General features: G+C 39.5%; 3 protein-coding genes across 3 annotated transcripts; 2 read left to right on the top strand and 1 right to left on the bottom strand.

Moving 5' to 3' along the window:
* Positions 1–5,939: 5,939 nt before the first annotated feature.
* LOC103479739 (GTP-binding protein Rheb) lies at positions 5,940–16,912 on the top strand. Its single transcript, XM_008434358.3, has 8 exons — positions 5,940–6,248; positions 7,436–7,507; positions 12,043–12,110; positions 12,202–12,284; positions 12,360–12,416; positions 12,544–12,591; positions 13,863–13,944; positions 16,124–16,912. Exons 1-8 carry the CDS (start codon positions 6,197–6,199, stop codon positions 16,211–16,213), a joined length of 552 nt encoding a protein of 183 aa, XP_008432580.1. The 5' UTR covers positions 5,940–6,196; the 3' UTR covers positions 16,214–16,912.
* A 1,048-nt stretch (positions 16,913–17,960) lies between these two features.
* On the bottom strand, positions 17,961–19,662 carry ly97.3 (lymphocyte antigen 97, tandem duplicate 3). Its single transcript, XM_017310205.2, has 4 exons — positions 19,520–19,662; positions 19,220–19,289; positions 18,407–18,529; positions 17,961–18,199 (listed from the first exon to the last, which is right to left on the bottom strand). Exons 2-4 carry the CDS (start codon positions 19,266–19,268, stop codon positions 18,093–18,095), a joined length of 279 nt encoding a protein of 92 aa, XP_017165694.2. The 5' UTR covers positions 19,269–19,289; positions 19,520–19,662; the 3' UTR covers positions 17,961–18,092.
* Positions 19,663–23,514: 3,852 nt separating this feature from the next.
* Positions 23,515–25,823, top strand: LOC103479740 (gamma-crystallin N-A-like). The gene is made up of 4 exons (NM_001297478.1): positions 23,515–23,574; positions 23,739–23,987; positions 24,347–24,492; positions 25,638–25,823. Exons 1-4 carry the CDS (start codon positions 23,554–23,556, stop codon positions 25,771–25,773), a joined length of 552 nt encoding a protein of 183 aa, NP_001284407.1. The 5' UTR covers positions 23,515–23,553; the 3' UTR covers positions 25,774–25,823.

Raw genomic sequence — 25,823 nt, 5'->3', positions numbered from 1 at the left:
GAGCTTTGAGATAAACTGTCACTTTAAGATGGCGGTTTAATTTGAGCCTTAAAGTTTTTAAACCCTAAAGAAAAGATGTAACAAATATCTATGATTCCTTCCTTACGAAACAGAAACAGTGCAGCTCAGTTTGTTAAAAAAAAAAAACTCAACATTTTTTGCAATATGCTGATAAGCGACTTAACAGTTGGACAATCGCACGGTGTCCCACTCTTTCCTACCTCGGCATATGTCATGATGTCTTGGAAAAAGTGGGTTAAGTGGATCTGAACTTGAGGAAGCAAAGTAAATGTTGATGTCCTATTTGACCCTAAAGATATTTTATGCAGGGGTCTGTCTTGGATTTTGTGATACGGCACAGCAGGGGGCACAGATGAGATCATCAGATACTGGAAAGCTGCACTGGTTGGTACTTGGCCAGAATATAATCAGTAATCTGAAACTGACTGATTTCAGTCACTGTTTTAAAGCAAAATTTTTACATTTGATGACAGTATTTTTCATACTTTTGATTATAAGTAAATTGTAGCAGAAAAAAAAAAGCAATGGAGAGTTTCCAGTCATGAATAATTTGAGAATCTACATGAAATGTTGCTTGGTTGAGTGTTACAGGTGCTGCACAGAAATTCATATAACCAGGCTGAGGCTTAGACTAGAAGTGACAGAGCTTTCAGAGATTTCAGGGCCAATGGTTTTTTTTCTTTTTTTTTCTGCTCATGCCACCAGAACTTTAAACAATGCAACTTGACAAGCCCTGTTGGAAAAATTAGGATGCCTGCCAGAGCATCACTGCCAGCAAGCCATAAATGTTTCATGTGGTGCTGATATGGTAATCACAGGATGCCGACAATGACACCTTGTGAGAGTTGGATAACGATGGCTGTCTTTCAGGCCTGGGTGACTCTGGACACACTCCAGTGTTTGAGGCGCAGCCTGAAGAGTGAATCTGTCTCTTAAAAGTTTTCTAAAAGCCTAATACAGTGATGAAAGTCTGCATACGATGAATGAAGCACAGGTGCACGCGCCCTGCAGGCACCATGCAGCCACAGACCCGATGTTGTGAGCTGCATGCCGTGATCTTAAATATATATTCTGTTTCATGAGGTTTGTGAGAGGGTCCAGGTGCCCAGTGGTGGCAAAGGCCCAGCTGGAGGATGTGGCTGACTGGTGCTCAGGCTGGCATACTAACAGAGCCAGGGGTGCTTTCACAGCTAGCTTGAAAGGGGCTGGCGCCGGTGCCATTCAACCCACAGTTCAGAGGCACAAGCTCCAGCTGCATGTTCATCGCAGACTGAAAATAAAAAAGGGAAACTTTTATTCTGTTTTTTTTTTTTTTTTGCGCCACACCCTCTGGAGGGGGTTTCGTGACAGGAATGCTGATCTGATCGGGTGACATTACACACAACGCTGCCACCTTGACAACATCTGCCTCTCGCTGCACATGACATTCTCCCAGATTTAAAGCTAGAGTGGAAAGAGGACATTTTCATACCTCATGGGATGAAGCAGGGAAATGCCAGCTCGTCTGAAGCAGCTTAATGTGATATTTGTCTGAAGCTTGTGTAAGCCTTTTATTAAAGTGAAACAATCTTGTCAGACACCTGTTGTTCTTGCAGGCAGGGATATTTATTGTTGGCCTATCTAGTAACACGGTAATCCTCCACTGGAACACGGCAGTGTTACCAGGGTAACCTATTCTTGGCCATCATAATTTTCTGAGAGAGCGTTTGTTTAAGCATGACAGCTCGTGTGCAGGACGGATTCTTTTTGCAGTGCTTTTTTTTTTTTTTTTTTTTTTTTTGGTGATAGACCAAAAGAAAGTTGCACACAATTGTAAAATTACAATTACGTCTGAAAATCTCTTAGATTTGATCTCTACTTATCTGCACTGCCAGAGACTTGAATCCATCCATCCACTGTCTACCTCCGGGGGTCAGAGCTGGAAATGACCTCCCGTTATTTATTTTATTTTTTGTTCAAAATAACTAAAACTCTGTCAAAATTGAAAGTGAACCTCCTTGACATTCTTCTGTTTTTTTGCTGCCTTTAATAGCTTTTCTTCCAGGATTGACTAGCACTTGGTTCTACCCGCCTTTTTACACTAACAACTCCAGGAAAAGCATCCCCACAGCATGACAGTGCCACCACCGTGTTTCATGGTGAAGATGCCTTGTTCAGAATGTAAGCCTTCTGGTATGTAAAGTTTTGCATAAAGCAGTGAAAAGGTCAACCGTGGTCTCATTTGAGCATAAAACAATTTCTTCCACATGTTTACCGTGTCCTCCACATGGCAAACTTTAAACAAGACTTGGTTTGTTTTCAATAATTGAGCAGTCTTGTTCCTCCTCCACAACGACTAAAACTGTAGTCTTTGTGTAAGTCTTAGTCAAACCAATTGTCGTGTAGAAATCACAAAGCCAGACTTTTCAAAGTTACCATTAGGCTGTTTACTGCTAGAGCTATATCAGAGCAAATGGGGAGGTGAATACACATCCATGCCACTTTTTAAAATAACTTTTAATCAGAAAACCCATTTGAAACCATGCCCTTTGGTCTATTGCATAAAATCCCAACAAAACACTGCATCTTGTGGGTGAAACGCATTCAGGGGTGTGAATACTTTTCCAAGGCATTGTATGTGTACAGTACTCAGTGATGGCAAGCATCATTTCTCCTCCTTCTGGCACACAATGTCATGCAGAACAAGTCGCTTATTGCTGACTGCAGTGATTTCCCGTGTCTGCTTCTGGGAAGTGTGTGTGGAGGCAAAACAGTTGGGTCTTACTGGACATGTCTGTGATTAAGAAGTAATGGACCAGGATGTGACAGGAAAGCAGGGGTGGGGGCTGATCGCTCACAGGGAAGGAAAGCTGCATATCTTTCAGGCTTTGTGAGAGAATACACATTTTGCAAGAGTTTTTCCCGCCAAATCCCACCAGGGGGACATGAAAGAGCCATGTCGTCAACTGAACCACCGAGAAATGATGGACACATTAATTGTGGAGTCAAAAGACCCTCTCATCATCTCACCCTGCCTGCCATGAATTCCATTGTCTGCATTTGGATTTAACCCACTAATTGGAGCCTGAGCACCTATTGTCTTGTTGCATGCCTGCGGTTTTTGGCTTAAGGTCTCAGTTATATTAGGATGTGGGCATTTTAACAATCATAATCAAGTACAGTGTTGGATCAGATAATCAGTGATGTGTGTGAGCCTGTTGAGATGTTTGGCCAAGCAAAGTTCAAACATCAAGGCATCACAAGAGTGGAAATAAACTGTGATTAGGCAGTTTTATTTCTGAGGGGACAGCAGACAGCTGCTTCAACGCTCAAGCAGAAGGTCTGCTTTGGTTCCTGGGGGCCACAAATGGGTATATGGGGACACCTACTGGCCAAACTTCAGGCAAGCAAGAGAAAAAGTTTAGCAACGGTTCAGTTTAATTTTTTAGTAAAACAAAAGTCATTTCTGGATTCTATATATCTGTATTCTTAAAACCTTTCTCAGAAAATCAGGATTTGGCTCTGACACATTGTATGTTTGACTTTCTAGTTTCTGTAAGCAATCTATTTATGTTGCATCTAATAAAATCCTAGGTATACATGAAGTGAGCTGCAGTAAAACGCAGAAGTAAGAAAGGAGATATGCCAACAGGAGAAATTTAAAACTAAATGAATCATGAGCTTGGAAATGACAGATCACAACAGGCGCTTCGTTTAACAGACTTAAAAACTGAAAAGCTCTGACATGGAGCTCTGACATGGAGCTTTGCTTGTCTGCGTTTCCACCTGTTGGTCGATGACATGCACTATGCTGGAGACTTCTGCTTTCAATCTTTAGTCCTCTCTTCTCTGTGATCATGAACACTTAAAATATTAAGATAGCTTGTGTATAGATTCTTGCTGCAGTATACACAGCTAGTTTTGTGTCTTGTCACATTAAAACTATAAACCTTCATGTTTTTTATTATTATTAAGAGCTTAAATGTGCTAGACCAACACGACCAACTGTCTGGGCTCTTTCTATAGTCATACGTGAACTTTCTCGGAGTACTCCAGTTCAAAACATGACTTAGAGGAAAAAAAAACTAGACTGGTAGGCTAATTGGTCTCTCTAAGTGTAATTGTGTGCATATTTCTCTGTTCTGTGTGTCTCTGTGTTGCCCTGTGATGGCTAAATGTTCAGGGTGGACCTTTCCTCTGGACCCTACAGAACAAACAGGATCCAATAAATAAATAAGAAAAAATGCCTGGCCTCACAGTTATCAGCTAAATATGTTGGTCCTGGAGCTAGTCACATATGGTGAGGCTGGGATTTTTAAAATGGTCTTTACTGTGAAATGTGCTAATGTGTTATTTCTGAACAAAAAAAAACAACAACAAAACAAAACAAAGCAATAATAAAAAAAAAAAACCCTTTCCTCTTTAGTGACACATTTCCAGACTGCAATCCTCTCTGTCTGATCCTCAAAGGCCACAAGTAGCAGTCAGGTTGGCAGAGAAACTAATAGTTAACACTCAGTGACTCACTCAGTTCAGGACTTCTTTCTTCAAGCTCTAAAGTCAGGAATCCTCACACAACCGTCCTTCCTGAACATCACTGTTCCCAATTCTGCCCACTGGAGGGCGCTGTATAGCACCTGCTGTCGAACCCAGCAGGTTTGCCGTCGGATGCAGCTTGTCCAACAAAAGGATGGTTTTTATATGAAAATGCATTTTATTTGTAACACGTACATTCTCTGATGAATCAAACTAACGGAGAACAGACAAGTTCCTGCTGAGAAACTAGAAGTGTTGACACCTAAACACTACTGTAACACCAAGAGCACAGCATCATCATCATCATCATCATCATCATAGACTGAAGCTGCCAGGATGTCACGCGACAGAAGCTGATAATATCAGGCATTTCTGGTCTCTTTACTGTTGTGTCTCAATTTGTTCCCACACCCGAAGAGGTTAAACATTATGACTCTGTTTTGCTTTAAGAAAACTTACACATTGCCTGTCATGTGCTGCAACTTAGTTGCATTATATCATAATACTTAATAGCTTAATAAAATATTGGTTTGAATCTGAAGACTCATCAAGTTTCAGGTAATATTAATGTTCTTGGATATATAATTATTTTGTTGTGTCTTCTGTTTTGAAAATATTGATTAGAGGTTAATAAACTATCTTTGAGACAGTAGAAGAAGAAAAAGAAGAAAAAAGTTGTAACTATTCTATTCAACCACCATTTTTTTTAATGTGGGGAAGAAATGTACAAAGAGCAATTTTTCCTTTTTGCTTCCTTACCAACTTGCCATAAAATCCGGATGTTTTTCTACATAAATAATGCTGAATGACAAAAATGTGTATTACACAGCCCTCACATTTAGCATAAAACTATTTTTTTTAGAAGAAAAACTAGAAATGATGCTTTTATGCCTCAGAATGCTGAAGGATATTCACGAAGGGATGAACACAAAGTGTACCACCATTTTTGGATTCTTCTTTGTAAAATGGCAAAATATTCTGTATCGTTTTCATTCCTCTTTCTAATTACGCACCACTAACTTATGTTTATCTATCACACGATGTACAATCCCAACAAAATGCATGAAAGTTTGTGACTGCATCATAAATATGGGTTCATTTGTGGTCTGTGGGACGCCTGATAATCTTATTTTATATTTTTTAAAGATATGAATCTTGCTTTACTACCACAGATTAAAGAATTAATCCTTGTTGGAGCCTGAATTTGTGCTCCCTGACCCTAAAGATATGAATGACATTGCTTGTTGACCACCTAGCACGTCATGGAGCGAGTCACAACCAATCACAATGCAGAACTATTTGACGAAAAGCTGTGACATCCAATCAAAAAGCCAGTAGGCGCAGTTAGGCCTGCCTCTGCTCTTCTTTCGGCCAATCAGACCCAAGCAGTAATTATTTATTCATTACATTGCAAAGGGGAGTGACGCAGTTATTGTAGATCAGAAGATACTCCATGCTTTTTTGTACATGACGTGAAATCGCATTTAAAAAAAAAAATCAAATCAAATCAAATACAGAATACGTCGAAAAAAGAGGGAGTCCCGCCGCCATCTGGACGCTGCATGTCGGATCTGAGCTCCCCTTGAATCTATTTGGATGCCATTCCCGCTGGAGGTTGCGGTACAGCCCGAGGACTGGATGTTATAACCGGGAACGAAACATGCCGCAGCCAAAGTCACGAAAAATCGCCATCCTCGGGTACAGATCCGTAGGTGAGTTCCCGTTCCGGCGCAGCTAACTGGGAGGGATGACTCAGGAAAAGTAACATAGGATGGGGACGCTGACCGCAGATCTGTGCGGCCTCTCGACTCGGTATAAGTCCATCATGAGGGCGGTTTACGCCTCCTATAATAGACTTAAATTACAGGCGGAGAAAGATCCGTCACGCAACATCTCTGAACGGGCGAATGAGCGCCACCAGGTGAAACGTGTGGCTTGTGTTTATTGTCAGCGTAGGCCACGAATGTGCGGTTCAAGGCGGATCTTTTTTTTTTTTACACAAACCGATCATCTGGTTAGGTATCCATCCGTGACCCTCACCCCGGCCATAATGGCCATGTTAGTCAGTGCCACCGCTCCGTAGAGGCCTGGCGGTCCTGTGGATGTGACGCATCACTGCGTGGATTAATGTATCGCATCCGAAACAGAAGAAGCGCAATTTGTATGCGCTTCTGGGAGGATGCTGAGGATGGCAAGATGGCACACGGAGATAACGCGATTAGAGAGCAGCGTGCCTGCAGAAACGACAGAGAGCCCGGGTTTCGAGTTGTTGCATAAGGTTTCAGCTTCATTCAAGACGTTTACAGCGACTCACAGCAGATCTCAATTGGCACTTTACCAGACAAATGGGTCCAATTCCTACCCGGGTATGTGGAAATGTGTGTAATCAAATGAATCCAGAACAATTCTGTCAGATTTAGAGGCTAATTCAATTGCACACAATCTGATTTTGTCCTAATTGTAACACAATGCAGTGAAATTCTTCCATTTTTAATGAGAGTTGGTGCAAAGTTATGCGTTGAATGAAGCCCAGCTGATCCCACTGACTCTGCAGTGATGTCTTCTCCTGAGCAGGCATGTGGTGACGGTGGGAAGGAACAGTTTAGTTAACTCGAGTAAGTTAATCTCACGCAGAACAACTGCTTTGGTTAATCAAAAGCAAACATTTGGTTTCTTAGATAATTTAAATGTTATGTAAGAGCAATAAAGAAGAACTTATACACAAATCTGTTATTTTGTATCATATAGTGTCATGGGGAAGATCTTCAGAAGAGGGGTAACCTGTAAAAGCTTATTGCTAAAGAAGCTGTTTCAGTGGCGTATTCAAGAATAATAATGGAAAATTTAGTGGAAGAAAATTTTTTGGGGATTATACCTCATGATAATTTGTATTTTTCAGGAAAGTCTTCCTTGACAATTCAGTTTGTGGAAGGCCAGTTTGTGGACTCCTATGACCCAACAATAGAAAACAGTGAGTATGGATCGTATGTGATATCTATTCTGATTCTCAGATTCTCATGTAGTTAGCAACCTAGGCGTCACGTTTGTCAACGATAAAAGCCTGTTTGGTTTCAGTGTTTATTTTTATTCGAAGCGGAGCTGCATGATAAGGGAAAAACATGTGAATAAGATTATAGGTTTCAAACATCCCACATTTTTATTTCCCATCTGTTTCATTTCCATCATTCTCTCGCTCTCTGTGGTCTTGGCCACAATTGTCTACACTGGGTCTGGGCATGAGGGCAACAAAGAACAACCTTTTTTCATAAAGACATAAAAAGAGAAGAAAACTCAGGTATTTTCCACTGGGATCACAAGTTTGGTTTAAGGATGGTTTATAATCTTGCATTCTATTTTAATTCAGTTTTGTTTTCAACTTCTAAGGTAGAAAATAAACAGGCAGGTCCCAGAAATTGGGAAATTTAGGAATTCTTCTAAACCAATATGATCACCCTATAAAAAACTTTAAAAAATGTTTTTTTTAAATGTTTAAATGTCTTAGTAAAAAATTCATACACAAAGTTTTGTCCAACTTCTCTTAATGAGTATGTTTGAAATGACTAAGAAATGCAATTTTCCTGAAATCCATTTAAGAAATAGTTAAAACGGTTCATTTTAATGTAATACTTTCTGTTTATGGCAACATGAGTCTTTAGTTTCAGTTTTATTGATGCTTAAGGACAGAGATGCATAAAAGTACTTATACCAATTGAAATATTTTCTTGGATCTTTACGTGATAGACAAACATAAAGTAGGAAGGAAAAGGATGCATTGTTTTCAAATGTAATTTTAAACAAATATTTTCATAACTTTTATAAATCATAAAAACAGTTACAATGAAAATGATTTTTTTAACACATTTGCATCCTTCTAAATGGCTATAGTACAATATTTAATACTGCAAAAAACCCAGATTTATGATTCCCTGTGTGGAGTGGAATAGTCTAAAATTTGGGTTTTGTATTTTCCTGGTCTGAATAAGTGTTGACAAATTAAATAAATGTTAGAGAATTTACTTTTCTAGATTGTATTCCTCGACCAATCTGGTGATGTTTGGAATCTTAACATGAAACGTGAAAGAAACCGGCACATGATCATGTTTGTAAATGTGCATTTTATTAGTGTTTTGTCCATTTATTATTCTGATATGTAAATTTTTTTATTCTTAAGTCTTTAAATGCTTTTTTACACATACTGTAGAGACTGTAAACCAAATCAAACAATTCAGAGGCATTTAGGTTTGTTTTCTATCCTGAGATTGAACTATGAGATGGTAACTGACAGTTAATTGAAAATAGTAAAGAAAATGGAAGTTTTGAAATGTGAGTGTTGGTGTTTGAAATATGATTGATGTCACTCAATGCATTTTATGACAGAAGCTAATTTATCCTGTGCATGTTTCCAGTTCCACCAAACCCAGCGATGTCAGCCGTAGAATAATTCATTTCTGTTTCTAGGAGCATTAACTTCCGCATCTGCTCATGAAGACGCTTCCTGGTGAAAGTCAAGTGGAATAATTTCATTCTCAGTGAGGCGGAGTGGAAAAGAGACTCTCACTGTTCATACATCAAAGTCTTTGTCTCGTCCTTTTTTTATTTCTAGTGAATTGATTAGTCAAGAGGTGGTGCATTCGCATCTAATATTGCTGTTCTGTTCAGACACTTCAGGGAGCCACTCAAAACCCAGAGAGAAACCTGAAGTTATCCTGGCGAAGGACTTTAAATACGCTGCGTACAAAGACACATAATCGCTTTAATCGTTGTGTGATAACACATTACATTTAAGCTTTTCTATTTAGAGTGAGTTAAGATGACCTAAATTACTCATATTTGCTTAATGCCACGAAAATGAGATATTTTTTTGTAGCTTTCTTCAAAGTTAGAAGCTTATATAAAGTGTGATTTTGGTCAAACATTTTGAGTTTCCTTCCATAAGTTAAAGCTTCTCATTATAGTTTGCTGACACATTCCTGCTGACAGATTGTACATTTAGCAGCAAAAGTTATATTTAAAGTCAACACTGTGAGCTATTTATATTTAAAAAAAAAGACATAGACCATTGTTGTGTTTGGGGCTTAAACCAAGTCGTGGAGCTTTACTGTTTGGTGTACATTATTATGGTATAAGTTTTAGCAGTAAGGCTTAACCAATCTGCTTTTTCTATTTTTTAACTTTTGGACAAGTTTGTTTTGCACAGGCTTTGCTGCACGGCATGAACTAGATTGGACGATTCGGGGAATCACTAAGAAATCTCTTTGTGATTTTAACTGTGTGATGAAGAGCTGACTGCTCACAATGTCACTTTGGTGCAGTAACTAATAACAAGGGACGTTCTGAAGCATGCAGAACCATTTTTGATCATGTCTGGTCACTGTGTCTTTTTGGCATGGGACAAAACCCCACATAGGTACGGAAGAGGATTAGGGCCACTGGAAAAAAAATAAAACAGTTCTGACTTTAGTCTAAGAATTCTGAGAAAAAAAGTCAGAATTCTGAGAAAAAAGTCAGAATTCTGACTTTAATCTCAGAAGTCAGAATTCTGAGACCTTTTTTTGTCAGAATTTCGACTTTACTCTCAGAATTCTGAGATTAAACTCAGAATTCTGAGGAAAAGTCAGAATTGTTTTTTTTTTTTTCCAATGGCCCTAATAATCTTCCGTACATAGGAGTAAATCGCTCTTTGTCCAGATTTTTTTTTTATTACAGGCAGCTGTAAAATAACTTTTGCTATAAAAAAATACAATATAATAAACAGCATAATTAAAAAAAAACTCTAAAAGAAAATCAATGTTCAGCAACTAAAAATGTGTCTAATATAGTCTGCAAGAATCTCTCACTCTACTTTTATTTCTCATTGCTTAGCTAAAACACTGCAAAAGTTAGTTGTTTAAAGTGTTTTTAAAAAGTATATGCATACACTTTTTTTTTACACAATTTTTCATATTTTGTCACCGAGTACCTTTAATATATTTTATGGAACTGTTAGTGATAGACCAACATCACTTCTTGAGGTTGTTTTTAACTCTAACATGGTTTAATCTCAAAGGCCGTCACAGAGACTGAATTACTCACAGTAATTTACACTTACGCCACTCTGCCACACTTTTTCCTTACACTTAACTTTCCATGAATGTGCTTTGGTACAACTCTGTGCTAACATCCAGTATGTAAGGCAAATCCCCCAGTTTGTGGCTTGTTGTCCCTGTGGTGAGCAACAGTGAATGTCTCCTGGGTAACTGTTAGGTCGGCAGCCATCCCAATGCCTTCGCCTGACATCTCTCTATTAAAAACAGTTTCTATATGTCTATATGTCATTATCTGAGAAATATATTTTTGAGTTTTCATTAGCTGTGAGTCATAATAATAATAATAATAATAATAATAATAATAATAATAATAATAATAATAATAATAATAATAATAATAATAATAAATGCTTCATATTTCACCCTGAGTGTCACTATGGTAAGTAATGAGTTTCAGTTTTTGAATTGACTTGCCCATATAAATAATTATTTACATGATGTAATAATGTTTGAGACGCAAATCTATTCATTAATTAGGAGATTCTCAATTTTGCATTTTATTTAGGGGTGTCAGAGCAAACAGGGGGAGTAAAAGCAAATGAAGAGCACAATGGACATTTATTTATACATGTGAAAACTATCCTGGCAGAGCAACATATTCATACGATGGATTCTGAGGTTTCCGTGGTTTGATTTTAGCTCTGGTATGATGTCTGGTAGTTCCTTTATGATTTTAGCGAGATGTTATTGGATGACAATGAATCACAAGATTCACCCACCAGGGTGCAATGTTCCCTCTACAATAATGTGTTGAAACACGACACCAACTGATCTGAGAGAGAGAGAGAGAGAGAGAGAGAGAGAGAGAGAGAGAGAGAGAGAGAGAGAGAGAGAGAGAGATGGGGTGCGATAGAGCAGATTAATCTGTTATTTCTGACTGGTTTGTGTCTGGACTTCTTCTCACGGTTGCAAAAGTGAACATTGCTCTAAGGCAGTACTTCTTTTTTTTTTTTTTTTTTTTTGTGGGACAAACACAACAGTTCATCAACACAAATAATCCCAGACTCCTGAGAGGTCCGGGTCAAAACTTTACCTGCAGGCTGCTTTCCTGTTTTTCCCTCACACTTTTGCTCGCGTACAGCGCCCTGCGTTGGCTGTGCGCTCGGTTCTGTGTCTATAAATAATCCCCTGGATGCTTAACATGAAGCGGTGTCAGCGTTATTAGTGAGATGCTGCAGGATGTGCACCGCCTGTCCGTCGTGATGGATAACCAAACTGGTCTCCAGACAGATATTGGCAGTGCACCGCTGAACTAATTCCACGGCATCAAACTGGATTTACAACTCTGTCTTTAAGTGTGCAGAACAGAGATAAGCCTTATATTAGGAAGATGTTGTGTGTTTTATGCGAACAGCTGTCTTTGTGGCCCAAAATGCTTTTAAATGCGCAGTTTCTAAACGTTTTCGTCTTGTCGTTGCAGCATTTACTAAAATGATCACAATAAATGGACAGGAGTACCATCTTCAGCTTGTTGACACAGCAGGGCAGGTAGGACTCCATCACAAGTCTGACACTGGTGGTATCATGTTTCTGTTATAAACCCATTAACTCGTTTCTCTGCTGGATGAATCTCTTCCAGGATGAATACTCCATCTTTCCTCAGACATATTCCATAGACATCAACGGTTACATCCTGGTCTATTCTGTCACGTCTAATAAAAGGTAAACGTTCATCCCCGGCATCCCGGATGGACTCTGTGAACTTTCTAACTGTTCTCTTCATTGTTTTTCTTCCAGCTTTGAAGTTGTTCAAGTTATCCATGAAAAGCTGTTGGACATGGTGGGGAAGGTTCAGTGAGTACCTCCTTTTTTATTTTCTTTTTTTTTGTGGCTTTGCTCTTCTGAGACATTTTAAATGTCTCATACACAAATGATGTTGTGGTTTTGTGATTTTTTTTATTTTTATTTTTTTTAAATGCAGAGTTCCAATTATGCTTGTCGGAAACAAGAACGACCTACATATGGAACGGTATGTCCCGTCATTACAATGTTAGGTTTACTGGAGATTGCTCATACTCTTCTGTGAAAGCATATCAAAGAAACTCTGAAAATCCGACAGAGATAACCAAGTAGACACAAAAAAAGGAGTTTTCAAAGTATTTTATTTATTAAGAAAAAAAAAGAACAAGCTGGATCACTCTGCTTTGTTGAATTGTTTTAAGGTTATTGAGCATGAAAGGATTGTTTAATGTGAAGCCAAATTGTCTCAACTATTCCAAAACTTTCATTTTGGTTTGATTTGTTCTTAAACCAATCAGAGGTGGACTTGATGGTGTGCTTTGGATCGTTTACCAAGCGAACCTAGGCTTCAGGTCAGAAACTGGCAGCTATTTCTCTTCAGAATGTTCTGCTAGAAAACTGAATTCCTGATTCCATCAGTTTGAAATGGACAAGGTTCTGAAAGAATAAAACTACCTCCACCATGTTTGACTGTTGGTATGACGACAGTGACACCAGTCCACAGAATATTTTCCCAAAGGTTTTAGGGATAACCAAGACTTTTTTTATTTTTATTTTTTCTGCAAATGTGCGACAGGCTTTGTGTTCACTTTGGTCAGCAGTGGTTTTTGACTTGATACTTGAGGATGGAGGCCGTTGCTGCCCAGTCTCTGTTACTGGTGAATCACCAACACTGGTCGGTCTCAACTGAGGCGAGTGACATCTGCAGGGCTTTAGATGTTGTCCTGGTTCCTGTTGTGACCTCCTGGATGAGGTGTTGATGTGTTTTTGGAAATATTCCACAATGAACTGCTTCGATTGGCCGGTCAATCCTGGGAACCGTGCTCCATGTTTTCTCCCTTTTTGGGTAGCGGCTCTAACTTTAGTTTGTTGGTGTCTCAAAAACTCCAGACCAATAAATGTCAGTGACTTTCTTTCATCTGCTCTTGATTTTTTTTTTTTTTTAGACCACGGCATAATGAGATGCTTTCTGAGATAGTTGAGCCTACTTCATGTTGTCAGACAGGTTCTATTTTAAACTTTTTCTTGATTCTACAGGCCAGCCAGTAATTATGTTCCTAGAAACACCCTGATGGCTACACCTGACCAGGGTGTTTCTGGTTTTAATTTGACCTGAAACACAAATGAGAATGACATTTTTTACATTTCCAAGGTTGCATATTTTGCTGTTCATGTACACATCACTCATTTACATCTGCTGACTTCTGAGCTGCTGCAGATGGAGCTTTTTAATCTTTCCATTTTCACGTTTGCATGTGTGTTTTTTCCCCTCCACATCAGAGTGATCAGCTGTGAAGAGGGGAAAGCATTAGCTGAATCCTGGAACGCAGCTTTCATGGAGTCCTCAGCCAAGGAGAACCAGGTAGAAAATGTTCATGTTTGCTGATAAAAGTTCCTGAGCTGCTGTGTGACTTTATTTTTTTTCACAAGTGTTCGTTCAACTTCCTCGCTTCATCGCAATTAGTTCAATGAAACTCATAATTTCTTGGCAGGCAAGAGTTTGAATCGCAAAACATCATGTCACTTTTTTTTGTAAAATTATAATTTAGTAAAAAAATGTTTCATGTAAAAGCAAAAACCTTAAAGAATAATATATAACGAATCATCGCTAATTTTTATTCATGCAATTATGTCAATTTGTGTCAGGTATAACTGACATGTGATTTTAACACAGCAGAAAAAATGAGAATAAGAGGCTAAACGACAAAACATCACATAAAGGTTAGAGTTACAGGAAAATGTCTTAAATACAAAGAGACATATACAGACACATTCAATAAATTGGAATATTATTGAAAAGTTCATTTGTTCTAAGAACTTTATCCCTACATCACACACAGAGGGATGTTTGAATGCCTTTATTTCTGTTAATTATGACGATTTCCACTTACAGCTAATGAAATTGTGACATTTAAAATGATAACATAACGTCAGACTGTCATGAAGTGCGGTTGTAGAATGGTGAGGATGGAAGCAGAGGACCCAGGTTCACTGCAGTGATCATGATGGTTTTAATGACGACATATAAAAATTCAAAACTCCAGGCAGCACAGGTGAGCAGAAGACTATGAGCTGAACTGGAATAACTAAGAAAAAAAAAAAAAAACAGGCACTGGGGCGTCACATGCTGATAAACCAAAACCTTACACAGACCAATAGAAAAAATATTTTTAAACACAGGTCAGTGAAAAGTATGTTTAGTACCTGCTTAAAAGTTATTGTCAAAAGATACGTTTAATCTGACAAATGAAACGATATTCTAAATCGCTGAATATAATTGTCACTGTCGTGCTAAATCTCTTATCTACTTCTCATGTAAACAACGTCAGACCGCTCCAGCTCAAAACAAGTCGGCGCCACACGCATCACACTCGTCGTTATGGACGTTGGACCAAAGTGTCTCATCACACCTCGTCCATCCGTCTCTGCTATGCGACTGAAGGATGCTTTTTGTTGAGCAGCGTTTCTGCTCCACGCTTGATTTCTCGATGCGAAGCCTCCCTTCCATTAGTCGCGCCGCTCGTAGTCGTTCGTCAGCTGTTTCAGAACGATGACCCTGCTGCAACACGACTGGCTTACGGTGAATTAAGCGAGCGCCACCGTCTGATTTAAATTCCACTTCATCCAGCTCAGAGGCACTTTACGCCGCTCCGCCTACATGGACTAAAACAGCAGGTGTGCTTGAAGACGCCCACACAGTCTGTGTTCGGAGGCCCTCCGGCTTCGCACTTGTCATGTCTGCATTGTGTTTCCTGCCTTCGAGTGGACGAAAAGTCACTCAGGCACAACCGCACGATACCTCATACTATTCACAGCTTCCTCCTGCTTAGCAGAGAAATAACAGCCTCTTTCAAGTACAAAGCACAACAAAGCAACAAACGGAAGGTTGTGTTTTTGACAAGCTGCATTACGATAGAAAATTGGAGACATGCACCTCCATAAAGACAGATGTTTCAAAATAAAACTAAAATATCGAGGATGTGAAAGTCGAGTAATGAGACAATAAAAAAGCTTTTGAGATTGCAGCAGAAAAATGAAACATGCAGCAACATAAAACCACAAAAGAAAAGAAAATTTGAAAAGTAACAACTGAAAAAGAGAAGTCGAATATTTCAGGAGAGCAATGTTTTTTTTTAAAAAAGTTTATGGAACAAATGGAACACCAAAACAAATAATGTTTTATAAAATACATTAAGATTATTACATATCCACTATTTACTTTAACATTAACATATAGAAATAAATCTGACATGGCAAAATGTCTGCTTCGCGTACCCCAAAGATCAGAAAGACTAAAAACGTTTGTGACCCGCCGTGTGTTGAACTACTTAGATTTTCTCACCACACAAATATCTTCAGGTACTCATCGAATCTGCTTCAAATGTAGTCAGACGCAGTGGGTCACGGTTTCAAAACTAACCGCCGAGTGTTGTAAATGAAAGTCACGGACTCCACAGAGGGCTGAAAGTTCAAGCGTGTGCCAAGTGCAGCATTTGACGTTGTTCCTCATGTGCTTGTCGCTCTCTCTGTCGTCCCCTCAGACGGCCGTGGAGGTTTTCCGCAGGATGATCTTGGAGGCGGAGAAGATGGATGGAGTGCAGCCTGTTAAAAACCCCTGCTCCATGATGTAGAGCCGCCCAATCAACACACAGGACACTGCACTGGGAAATCCCGTTACTTGAAGGCTAGCCGCCAGTTCCCCTCCACCTCAGCTGAGTCTACGCCCCTTCCTCAACCAGGGTCCTAAATACCCAAAAGTGTCTATTTATGGCTCTGATTCCACTGTCATTATCAGTATTCCCCATCCCCCCCCCTTCTGTCATCCTTGTTTTTCTTTGTGTGTGTGATTAAAAAACATGGATGGGTGGTTATTCTCTTGTCTTAAATCTCGCTCAGGCCACCTTTCCATATCTGTGCTCAGCACTGATGCAAAACCTGAAACAGTTGGTATGGATGTATCAGAACAAATATTTGTAGCCAGGAGCAGAAATAGTAAGCTTGATGCATCTTAGCTTTTCCCCTGCACAGCTTCCATATAAGACTGCAGCCCCGTTTAAATGACAAGATAAAAGAATTGTGGTGTTTTGCTGCGTATATGAAAAGAGTTAGATTAACAAATCTTTATTCTGATATATTGCCAGCTGTGTGGGCTCTCTGACCTTTTCTACTTCGTCACCTCGCAGTTCCCACGTCCCTCAGTTGGTTTCCCATTGGTTACTGTCAGCCAAAATTAAAATAAGAATAAGAAAACCTGCATTCATTTTCTAATGTCGAAAATGTTGTACAAATGTTTTTGATTGTAATCATTAAAGCAAAAAGTGGTTATGTAAGCAGGATGGTCCGTGGTTTATTCAGATGGATCTTTGTTAGAAAATTTGATTTTGCTGAACATTCAGGGGGTTTTTATGTTTTATGTGATTATCTGCACATATGAAAGATAGAAGGGATGATAAAATCATGTTAGTGTGAATCAGTAAAACTAAGTTTGTTTCTTGTCCAGGTAAATCCTGCTATAGTTTTTTTTTTTAGAGAAGTGTTATTACATTTTTGATCCAACATATTTACAGTTGAATTCAGAAGTTTACATTTACCCTTCATTCAATAATTCCTTACAACTGTTCTGTTTTGGCAGTGGGATAATTATGCAACATAGACCTTCAATTATTAAAAAAAACAAAACAAACAAGAGCTACATTTTTTTAAATCTACTGTAGTAAATCCACGCAGTTTGAATAATCTGTAGTTTTAAAATGTAAATACAGCCTCAGTAATGTTTAGATATGCCTCTTTGCAGGTTGCAGAGAATAGAAACGTTTTTGGAGTCGTCAATATGCTTCTGGTTTAAGTCTGACTGAATGTTTGACCATTCTTCTTAACATAATTGGTGGAAATAATTCAAACCTGCTTGCTTTTGCAATGTTTAAGCACAGTATAAATCCTTTCATTGTGTGGAGGCCATTTCTAGAAATCAACTTGTTTAAATAAGCTCTACAAAAAAAAAAAAAAAAGAGTAGACACGTGGTGGATTGGATGACTCCAAATAATCAATCAGAGGGAGTGGCACTAATCTGAATATTCATCATCAGACAAAATCCCCCCCAAAAATTCAAACTTAAAAAACCTGTTTATGTTTAAAATTTACTGAATATTTCTGCTGGAAGCAGATGGATCCTGCAAACAACAACAACAACTATAACAACAAAAAACAAATTTGTTCAAATCATCTAAAGCTCAAAATTGCTGTAGACATTAAAATCGATGATGAATGTGTGGAATTTTCTGGTGGGAAGTGTAAAAAACAAGCATGTCCTTTTGATACAAAACAAAGCCTCGTCAGCTTGTTCAAATAAAAATGAAATAAGAATAAAGAGGCACACATTTTTCTCCTTTTTCACTCTTTTATTCATCAGTGTCTTTACCAAATGCCCACAGAAGCTGCAGTCTGCCTTGGGACCCATTCACCGTTACGGCCTTGATGCCCAGCTGGACACTTTCCTTTAATTTGGAATTTTAAAAGGTGTTGCACATGTCTTTGGTGCAGCACTTTACATCTATGTAGGCGTTCGCCGCAAGCATTTTGCAGTCCGAGTAGGCAATGCACCTCTGAAAATGGCCAACTATGGACAGAAACACAAAGAAAGATTTGGTTTCAGTGTAATAAGAACGTGCTGCAGCCCAACAGGTTACGTTTGACTTTTTCAGGTATTTAACCTAAAATTCCCACTTCTTTGCACTTCTGTACACATATTGAAAGTTCAAATATTGTATTTCTTTCCTGTTGAAGCTATACGAGTTTTTGGTGGTTATGACGTTGAGAAACTCACATGGTTGTCGGAGGAATCTGGCAGCGATACAGGCGTTCTTATTTCGTTCACAAGTCTCAACGGAGGTGTGACAGGTTCCTCCGGCCCGACTTGGGACGCAGCGATGGCAGTCCAGAGCTCCGCCTGGAAACAGGAGCAAAGATTTCACTCTTTTGCTTTTTTTTTTTAGGGATTGTTAAAATGTGTCTAATTACATATGAATAATGATGTTTTATGCCAGCAACGTTTATGGATTAAAAATAGAAACATATTTACCGTCTCTTGCAAAAGTGTTCAAACTTTGAGTATCTCTTTAAGTATCTCTCTACTCCATTTTCACATCCAGACTAACATTCTTACCTGCTCGGTAAAATAGTTTGAGCTCAGTCAGATTGGTCTGAATAGCAATTTTACAGTCTTGAAACTGATTCTGAAATAGATTTTTTCACTGGACTTTGACTGGGCCATTCTAACATGAGCTAAACCACTCCACCTCTGCCCCAGTCTCAAATCTTTTGCTTCGTTGTAACAAGTTTTCCTTCACGTTTGGTTTGTTTTTCATCTTCTCGTCAATTCTGACCAGCTTCCCTGTCCCATGTAGAAAGGCAACCCCACAGCATGACACTGCCACCACCATATGTAACAATGAGCATTGTGTTGAGTGTTAGTATTCTGCTGCAGAATGTAAGAGTGTGCCAAAGTTCAAGCAGTGTGAATACTTGTGCAAGGTGGTGAACGTTGATGTCGTAATTTATTGCAGAAAGGTACTTCTCCATACTGTTGCATAGCAGCAGAGGTTGTATTTGTCCAGTGGACAATCAGTGACAGACTCACCAGCTGTAAACAGCAGGACGACGGCTAACGCCAGGATCAACAACTTCATCTTCCTGCTCTGCTCTGCAGTCTGATCCAGAGAAACAACACACAACATGAACCGCGTTTCAAAATCTAGTTTTCATAGCAAAAGAAACAACAAAAAAAAACAACTAAATGAATTCAAACAGTCTGTTCCTGTCAGACGTGAGCTGATTTCTGTTTTACAAAGTTCAAGTTGATCGGATTGTTAAACTGGCGTGTTCTTCCTTTAAACATTTAGATTAAAATTGTTGCATTTATTCAAATCCGTGTACATACCTCACTGGTTTGTCTGCTTCAGTTTCTGTCAACGACTGAGGTGCACACAGTGACCTTTCCTCTTTTTATACTTCTCCATACTCCAGTCCCGTCCTGGTTACGCCCCATTAGGTATAATATCTCTGTTAAGTCTGTGTGCTCGGCTCCTCACTCACCCTCGGTACACTGTGTCCAGGGTTTTCCCAATGCATTATGCAAGAGCAGTCGACTCCTACCTCAGGACGAAGTTGTCACAGATAACAATGTCTGCATTCGTCTTAGACTCGAATAAAGTTTAAGTAGGCTGGATGCGACTAAAGCCAAAGACAATGTGTGTTTGCTTTGGGTGGATTATGGCAGACAAAGTAGAGCTGGCTCACCTTCACCTTTAAAACGAACATCATATAAGAGTCAAAAGTTGGACTTCAAAATCCCTGGATTTTTTTTGTTGTAATAAATCTTTATCTGAGGCGTCTTTATAACATTTGGGCTGATGAAATATCTCTGAATTGGGTGCATCTGAGAGAAAATGTCACACATTGGCTTAAACTACTCCTTTAGTAAATGCCAAGTCCAATTAGAGTATTTAAATTTTTTTTTTTTTACTTATTTATTCGCTGCAGATAAAATTGAAATAAAACAAAGGAAAGTGAAAACAAATATTACATAGCCAAGATCCGAGCAAAATAAGTAGCTGGTCAAACAGGCAAGGGTCCCCAAGAGAAGTAAAATTCACACGTCAGGTTTATAAATGTAAATGTAGACATTAGAAGTAATGATAATTTAAAAAATCCTGTGGGTTTTATTTAATTATCACTGGAGCCAACTCCAAAGAGTTTAAACATTTTCAGCACAATCAACAATACCTCAGATGTGAAGATAAATTGTTTCAAACTACTTTGGCAGCAGCAATAAGAAAATTGATCCATATTCAAAAGTGTATGGGATCAGTTTTATAAAATAAGATGTGAATCAATATTCTGTTAATTCTGAAGATTGCCCTTCTTTTCTCAGTCAGTACAGATTAATGAGTTCTAGAAGCCACGCTCTAATACGAGCATTTTTTAAAGATGATTATTAGTATAAATATGTAACCTTTAACTAAAGTACAATGAATAAGCACAGATCATGTCCAGGCTATTCATGCCTGAGGCGTGGATGTTTTTCCTCTTTGCCCTGCTGTTCCTGCTGCGTCGCGCTCTCCTAAAGTGGGCGTGGCCAAGCTAATGGGAAGCCTTCACACCTGAGCTCCATCTCCTCATCGGACTGGCATTAGGAGAGGATTTGGCAGGTGTGTATGACATTTGTGTATTTGTGGTAACCTTCCAATGGTTTGCTCCTTGTGTCTGTTCTGTGGTCCAGATTTGTGCTCCTTGTTCTCACTCTGAGTTTCCTCTGCAGATGCTCAGTACTCTTTTGGGAAACTCCAAGGCAAACTTTCAGTGCCTACCTGGATTCCCGGTTTTCTCCACAGACTTCTGCTTCAAAGCCTCGCCTCAGGTCATCCTGTAATTATCACCTCTCCCTGCCTGCCCTCCAACGCAACCTCTGGACTCGAATGTAGAAACCTAGAAAGAGACATTCCTATGATCTTATTCAGCTCAATCATTTAACTCAGACCTCCTTTGTACCTCCACCAACGCCAGTCGCTCTGTGCCTCTCCTCCCAGAACATTTCCCAGACTTTTTGTGTTTAATAAATTTAACTGTTTTTACCAGCTTGCACAACCCATAAAGTTATAATTTAATATAGTGTATGATTTGCAAATCGTAAACAATAAGACCAGCTGTCTCTGTGACACAAGAATAGATTTCCACTGAAGGATTTTCAGAAAGTAGATTTTAAAAAGCTGCTCTGTGTGCTTTAGGGTCAATGTTGAAACAAGAATCGTTGGTCAACTGACAATCAAACTTTCGTTCCAGCCTTTCTGAAGGGAAAATTAGTATTTTGGGGGGACGACTGTTCCTTCTTGTTTTAGATAGTGGGTAATTAAACTGCTGTTTGGCAACCATAGCAACACAATGTTTAAACAGGGAGGAGTTGAATAACATTGGAGAAGCTGAAATAAAACCACAACTGGAGCCAATATCTAGTTTTTCTTTGGGATCAATAAAGTATTTTTGAATTTGAATCTGAATATGAGCAGATTTGCTCTACAGCAGTCTGTATATGAGTGAAGTCAAATATTTTTGGAGTTCACGCTCTACAGCAGGGGTGTCCAAAGTCGGTACTCGAGGGCCGGCATCCTGCATGTTTTAGTTCTCTCCCTAGTGGTTGTAACAAACTCCTCATCAAGTCAGTGTTCTGCTTAGGCCTTCTAATGAGCCATCATTTGATGCAGGTGTGTAAAACCAGGGAGAGAACTAAAACATGCAGGATGCCGGCCCTCGAGGACCGACTTTGGACACCCCTGCTCTACAGGCACTAAACGCTGCATCTGCTTCGATGCTGCATCCGTCTGAATGTTCCTTTCAGAGTGAGCTGTTGTAAGGCCTCTGATCACTTTAAATCTAAATAAGCTGCTGCTGCTGGCCACTCCCTCCCCCCAACTCAACACTTGTACTTGTACGTGAAATTGCTTCAAATATGTCTGTGCAATAATATAGCCATACATCTTTGAAAAACAGAAGTATAGCCTCCTGCACGCTCAACAAGAATGCAGAAAGTGGTTTAAAGATGGTAAGTCAACAACAAAACACTTGTCTTGTCCAGCAGCCATTGTACAGTGCATACAGCAGTAAAACCAGCTGACCAAACACCCTGGAGATAATCTTGGGTTGCTAGGTGACTGATGGCATTCTGCTGGGGTTACTAGGTAATGGGACTGGGTTTAGCTGGGATTGCTAGGTGAGGGACAGTGCATGCTGATGCGACGTTATATTCAGTAGGTTTTTGAAATAAAACACTTGTTTCGAGACATGAAAAAACATTACATTATTGCTAAGAAATGGCTCGGTGTTTTTTGAAAGTACTTCAATACAAAAAAAGGCTAAATGGGAATTTTGCATAATAGGTCCCACTACAACCAACAGACTAAGGACTGCCTAGAGGCCCAAATAACTATGAAGTAGTTCCACCCAAAACCTGGACAATTTATTTTCCGCAGAAGAAGTCTAGTAAGCAACCCATCCAAGCGCCCACCAACACTTTGCCTACAATTGCCTGCACCCTCTCTGGTCACCACCCCAGCCACAGCGGCCACTTGGACACAGTGCACCCAAGTCAAACCATAAGACAAAGGCCAGAGAACCCCCTGAAGTAACAGACAGAAAACACACACATATGGCCCCCGACCACCCACAGAAAACACAGAAAACCACAAACCACAACAGACCCAGACCCCAGAAAGAATACAGGTGAACACAGCAATATAGAGCCGCTTAACCTGCCCTGCCCCTAACTCAGATCATCACCCCTATGCCCAGTATCCCTTACCTTAACCCTGGTATAGTGTTTGATGTTGTGACTATGAGGCTGAATCCTAGGTTTTCACAGGTCAAGGTCTAAATTTATCCAGAAATCTCTGTGGATCAGTGGACGAGAAACATCAACACAGAGGGATCCCGAGAAAATAGCAGTGGGGCTATCTGGTTTCAACAGAGACATTCAGGTTGCTGAATAAATAGTTTGAAACTGCCTTGGGAGCCTCATTGGTGCTGCTTGTCAGAGGATGGTTTATTGTTAGAGTTGTTCCTGCCCTCTAACCTCTGCTCCTCCGGGTTGTTTTCCATTCCATGCCCCCTCATTTGGACGTGTCCCAAATGTTACACTGCAACCCCCGGCAAAGTCCAGCATCACTCCCAAAGCCCAATCAAAGCAGAATCTCACCCAGTCCATTGTTTTGCCCTCCTCTGGGGGCAAACTCCAATATCAGCAGTGACACATGTAAGGGAAAGTGTCCATTTGGCAAAATGTCTAAACCCCTCCATTGTTGTGCTTTTGTTGTGTCTGCCTCTCGATGCCGGCACTCTCTCTGTCCGCTGTATATATCTCAGAGTCCAAAATTTCCCCCTCTTGAATTGTGTGAATAGTTTGGAGGACTTTAACAGTGGAAAATGTCTCAGTACTCAGGAAAGGTGAGTACCAGTTGAAGGAGCCCTTTTCCCCAAAAATTGTTACTAATCTTGTTGATTTGCACAGATACATGTATCAAGACATTCCAAACATGTGAGACGGAAAAGTAACATTTGTGCAAAAAAAAAAAAAAAAATTGACTTTCCTTATTAAATGGTGAAAACAGATTGTGCTCTACGAGGGCAAATGCTTCACCGGCAGGAAGCTGGAACTCTGCAGCGACTGCGACAACTTTCAGGACCGAGGTTTTATGAACAGGGTCAACTCAGTCCGTGTGGAAAGCGGTGCCTTCGTCTGTTTCGACCATCCTGACTTCAAGGGCCAGCAGTACATTCTGGAGCATGGAGAGTACCCCGAATTCCAGCGCTGGAATGCTCATAATGATCACATGGGCTCATGCCGACCAATCAAGATGGTGAGTTTATGTGTGCGTTTGAAGGAGACCCCTGGGGCAGAGAAATATTCAGCCGGTAAAATAGACCGGCAAAAATTCAGCATCATTTGTTTGACAAAAAAAAAAAATGTTGGCCTAATTAAATAGCAGAACCTTACACACTACAGGTGCTAAAGAAGTGGTATTTATGGAAGGAGCTCCAGAGAACTCCAGCTCTTCAGAAACAGACTTTCTCATATCTTCCTCCACACATCTATAGGTGCACACATAATGCAGCTTCCGTCACGAAACGGGCTCGGTCATTTACAGAAAGACAAAGTCTAACCTTGCTGTAAAATGACTCAGCCAGGATGCACTTCTGCTTCTGTTTACCTCCACAGCACGGCGAGCACTACAGGTTGGAGATGTTCGAGGGAGACAACTTTGCCGGCCAGTGTGTGGAGCTGTGTGACGACTGTCCGTTTCTGCAAGCGCGAGGTCTGACCAAGAACTGTGTCAACTCCATGAAGGTCTATGGAGATGGAGCGTATGTATCTTTAACCCTTTCTTCCTTGGCTTTTGTATTGTGCTTTGTTCTGATGTGTTTTCATTCATCTTCAGGCATTAATGAAAAAAAAGTGTTTTTTTTTTGTATTCTTTTCATAATTACTCAAGAAAATATATTCAGACTGAAGAACATTTATGGAAACAAATTAATAGGACTTTATCGTGAAAACTTTAAAATATTATGCATATATAATGTGAATGCATATTTTACTACTTTACAATACTGTGCGATATCATGAAACTCTGTCTGCTCCTGTTCCTTTTGATTCTTTGTTCTTGACCGTTTAAACCCGTCGTTCTTTTTCATGTACTTACAAACAAAAAGCATTTTTAAATCAGAGGAGCATTAATTTGTTGGCCAATGCTTAAAAGGTTCAACTTCCATATCATCTAAAGAGATGAATTAGTTGTCTCACTAATTGGAAGGGAAAAATTACATCAAAAATATTATTAAAAGGCCTAAGAACTCCTACAATTTTAATTCAACATTGTACGTTGCATAAAATCCCAGCCTTTTTATCATTCCCTGTCTTGTATTTTATGGACTCTATAGATAATGGAGTGATGTTTTTACTGCTACATTCATTTCTCAGAGAATAGGATTGGGCCTGGAGCATTGCTGTGTCACCAAGAGACTATAACTGTGTAGCATTTTACTTTGTTATTAGATAGCCTAAATGTGGCATTAATGCTGTCTTACATTCATTTAGCTTTTCCAAAACATTTATGGAGCTACTCACTTCTGTCACCGTACACTGCATCTTGTGCTAGCATCCAGTGAAAACAAATAGCTGCACTTCCTCAGAATCCTTTGTGGTCTGATTGCTTGTTTATAATACTCTTAAAATCCAATTCACTACTCTGACTCTGAGAGATCAAATTTTAAAGAATCTATTGCTAATTTTCTTACAGTATCTTCATTTCTATCTCTTCTGAAATTGGTTGTTTTGGTTATAGTTTTCCAACTTATCGCGTTAATCACTTGTAAACATACTCACTTTAAGATATAAAAAAACTGGCTTCTTTCTGTGGCTTTACAAAATTGGAGGGGAAAATAATGACACTCTGTACATTTAGTGAGTTCCTCCTTCAGCTTGTACATTTTTTTTTTTACTCTCCAAACAGCTGGGTGTTGTATGAGGAGCCGAACTATCGTGGCCGCATGTACGTCGTGGAAAGAGGAAACTTCTGCAGCCATAAGGAGTGGCAGGCAGAGAATCCCACCATCCAGTCTGTTCGCAGGGTGGCTAACTACTTCTAAACCTGCCTCCACATGGGAGGCAGAGCGATCGACTGCTGACGGAGTAAATG

This window comes from Poecilia reticulata, chromosome 17, assembly GCF_904066995.2.
Source record: "Poecilia reticulata chromosome 17, P_reticulata-male-v2, whole genome shotgun sequence".
In the NCBI taxonomy this organism is placed as follows: Eukaryota; Metazoa; Chordata; class Actinopteri; order Cyprinodontiformes; family Poeciliidae; genus Poecilia; species Poecilia reticulata.
The sequence above is the reverse complement of the archived record's forward strand: the minus strand, read 5'-3'. Positions and strand labels throughout refer to the sequence as shown.

Bases quoted from the DNA above. Each gene is read 5' to 3' on its own strand.
- ly97.3 (XM_017310205.2), bottom strand. From the start codon at position 19,268: ATGAAGTTGTTGATCCTGGCGTTAGCCGTCGTCCTGCTGTTTACAGCT. The intron at 18,530-19,219 runs GTGAGTCTGTCA...TCCTGTTTCCAG, and splicing joins CGTCCTGCTGTTTACAGCTG to GCGGAGCTCTGGACTGCCAT. The intron at 18,200-18,406 runs GTGAGTTTCTCA...TTCTGTCCATAG, and splicing joins CAGATTCCTCCGACAACCAT to TTGGCCATTTTCAGAGGTGC.
- LOC103479739 (XM_008434358.3), top strand. From the start codon at position 6,197: ATGCCGCAGCCAAAGTCACGAAAAATCGCCATCCTCGGGTACAGATCC. The intron at 12,111-12,201 runs GTAGGACTCCAT...AATCTCTTCCAG, and splicing joins TTGTTGACACAGCAGGGCAG to GATGAATACTCCATCTTTCC. The intron at 12,592-13,862 runs GTATGTCCCGTC...CCTCCACATCAG, and splicing joins AACGACCTACATATGGAACG to AGTGATCAGCTGTGAAGAGG.
- LOC103479740 (NM_001297478.1), top strand. From the start codon at position 23,554: ATGTCTCAGTACTCAGGAAAG. The intron at 23,988-24,346 runs GTGAGTTTATGT...TTACCTCCACAG, and splicing joins CATGCCGACCAATCAAGATG to CACGGCGAGCACTACAGGTT. The intron at 24,493-25,637 runs GTATGTATCTTT...CTCTCCAAACAG, and splicing joins AAGGTCTATGGAGATGGAGC to CTGGGTGTTGTATGAGGAGC.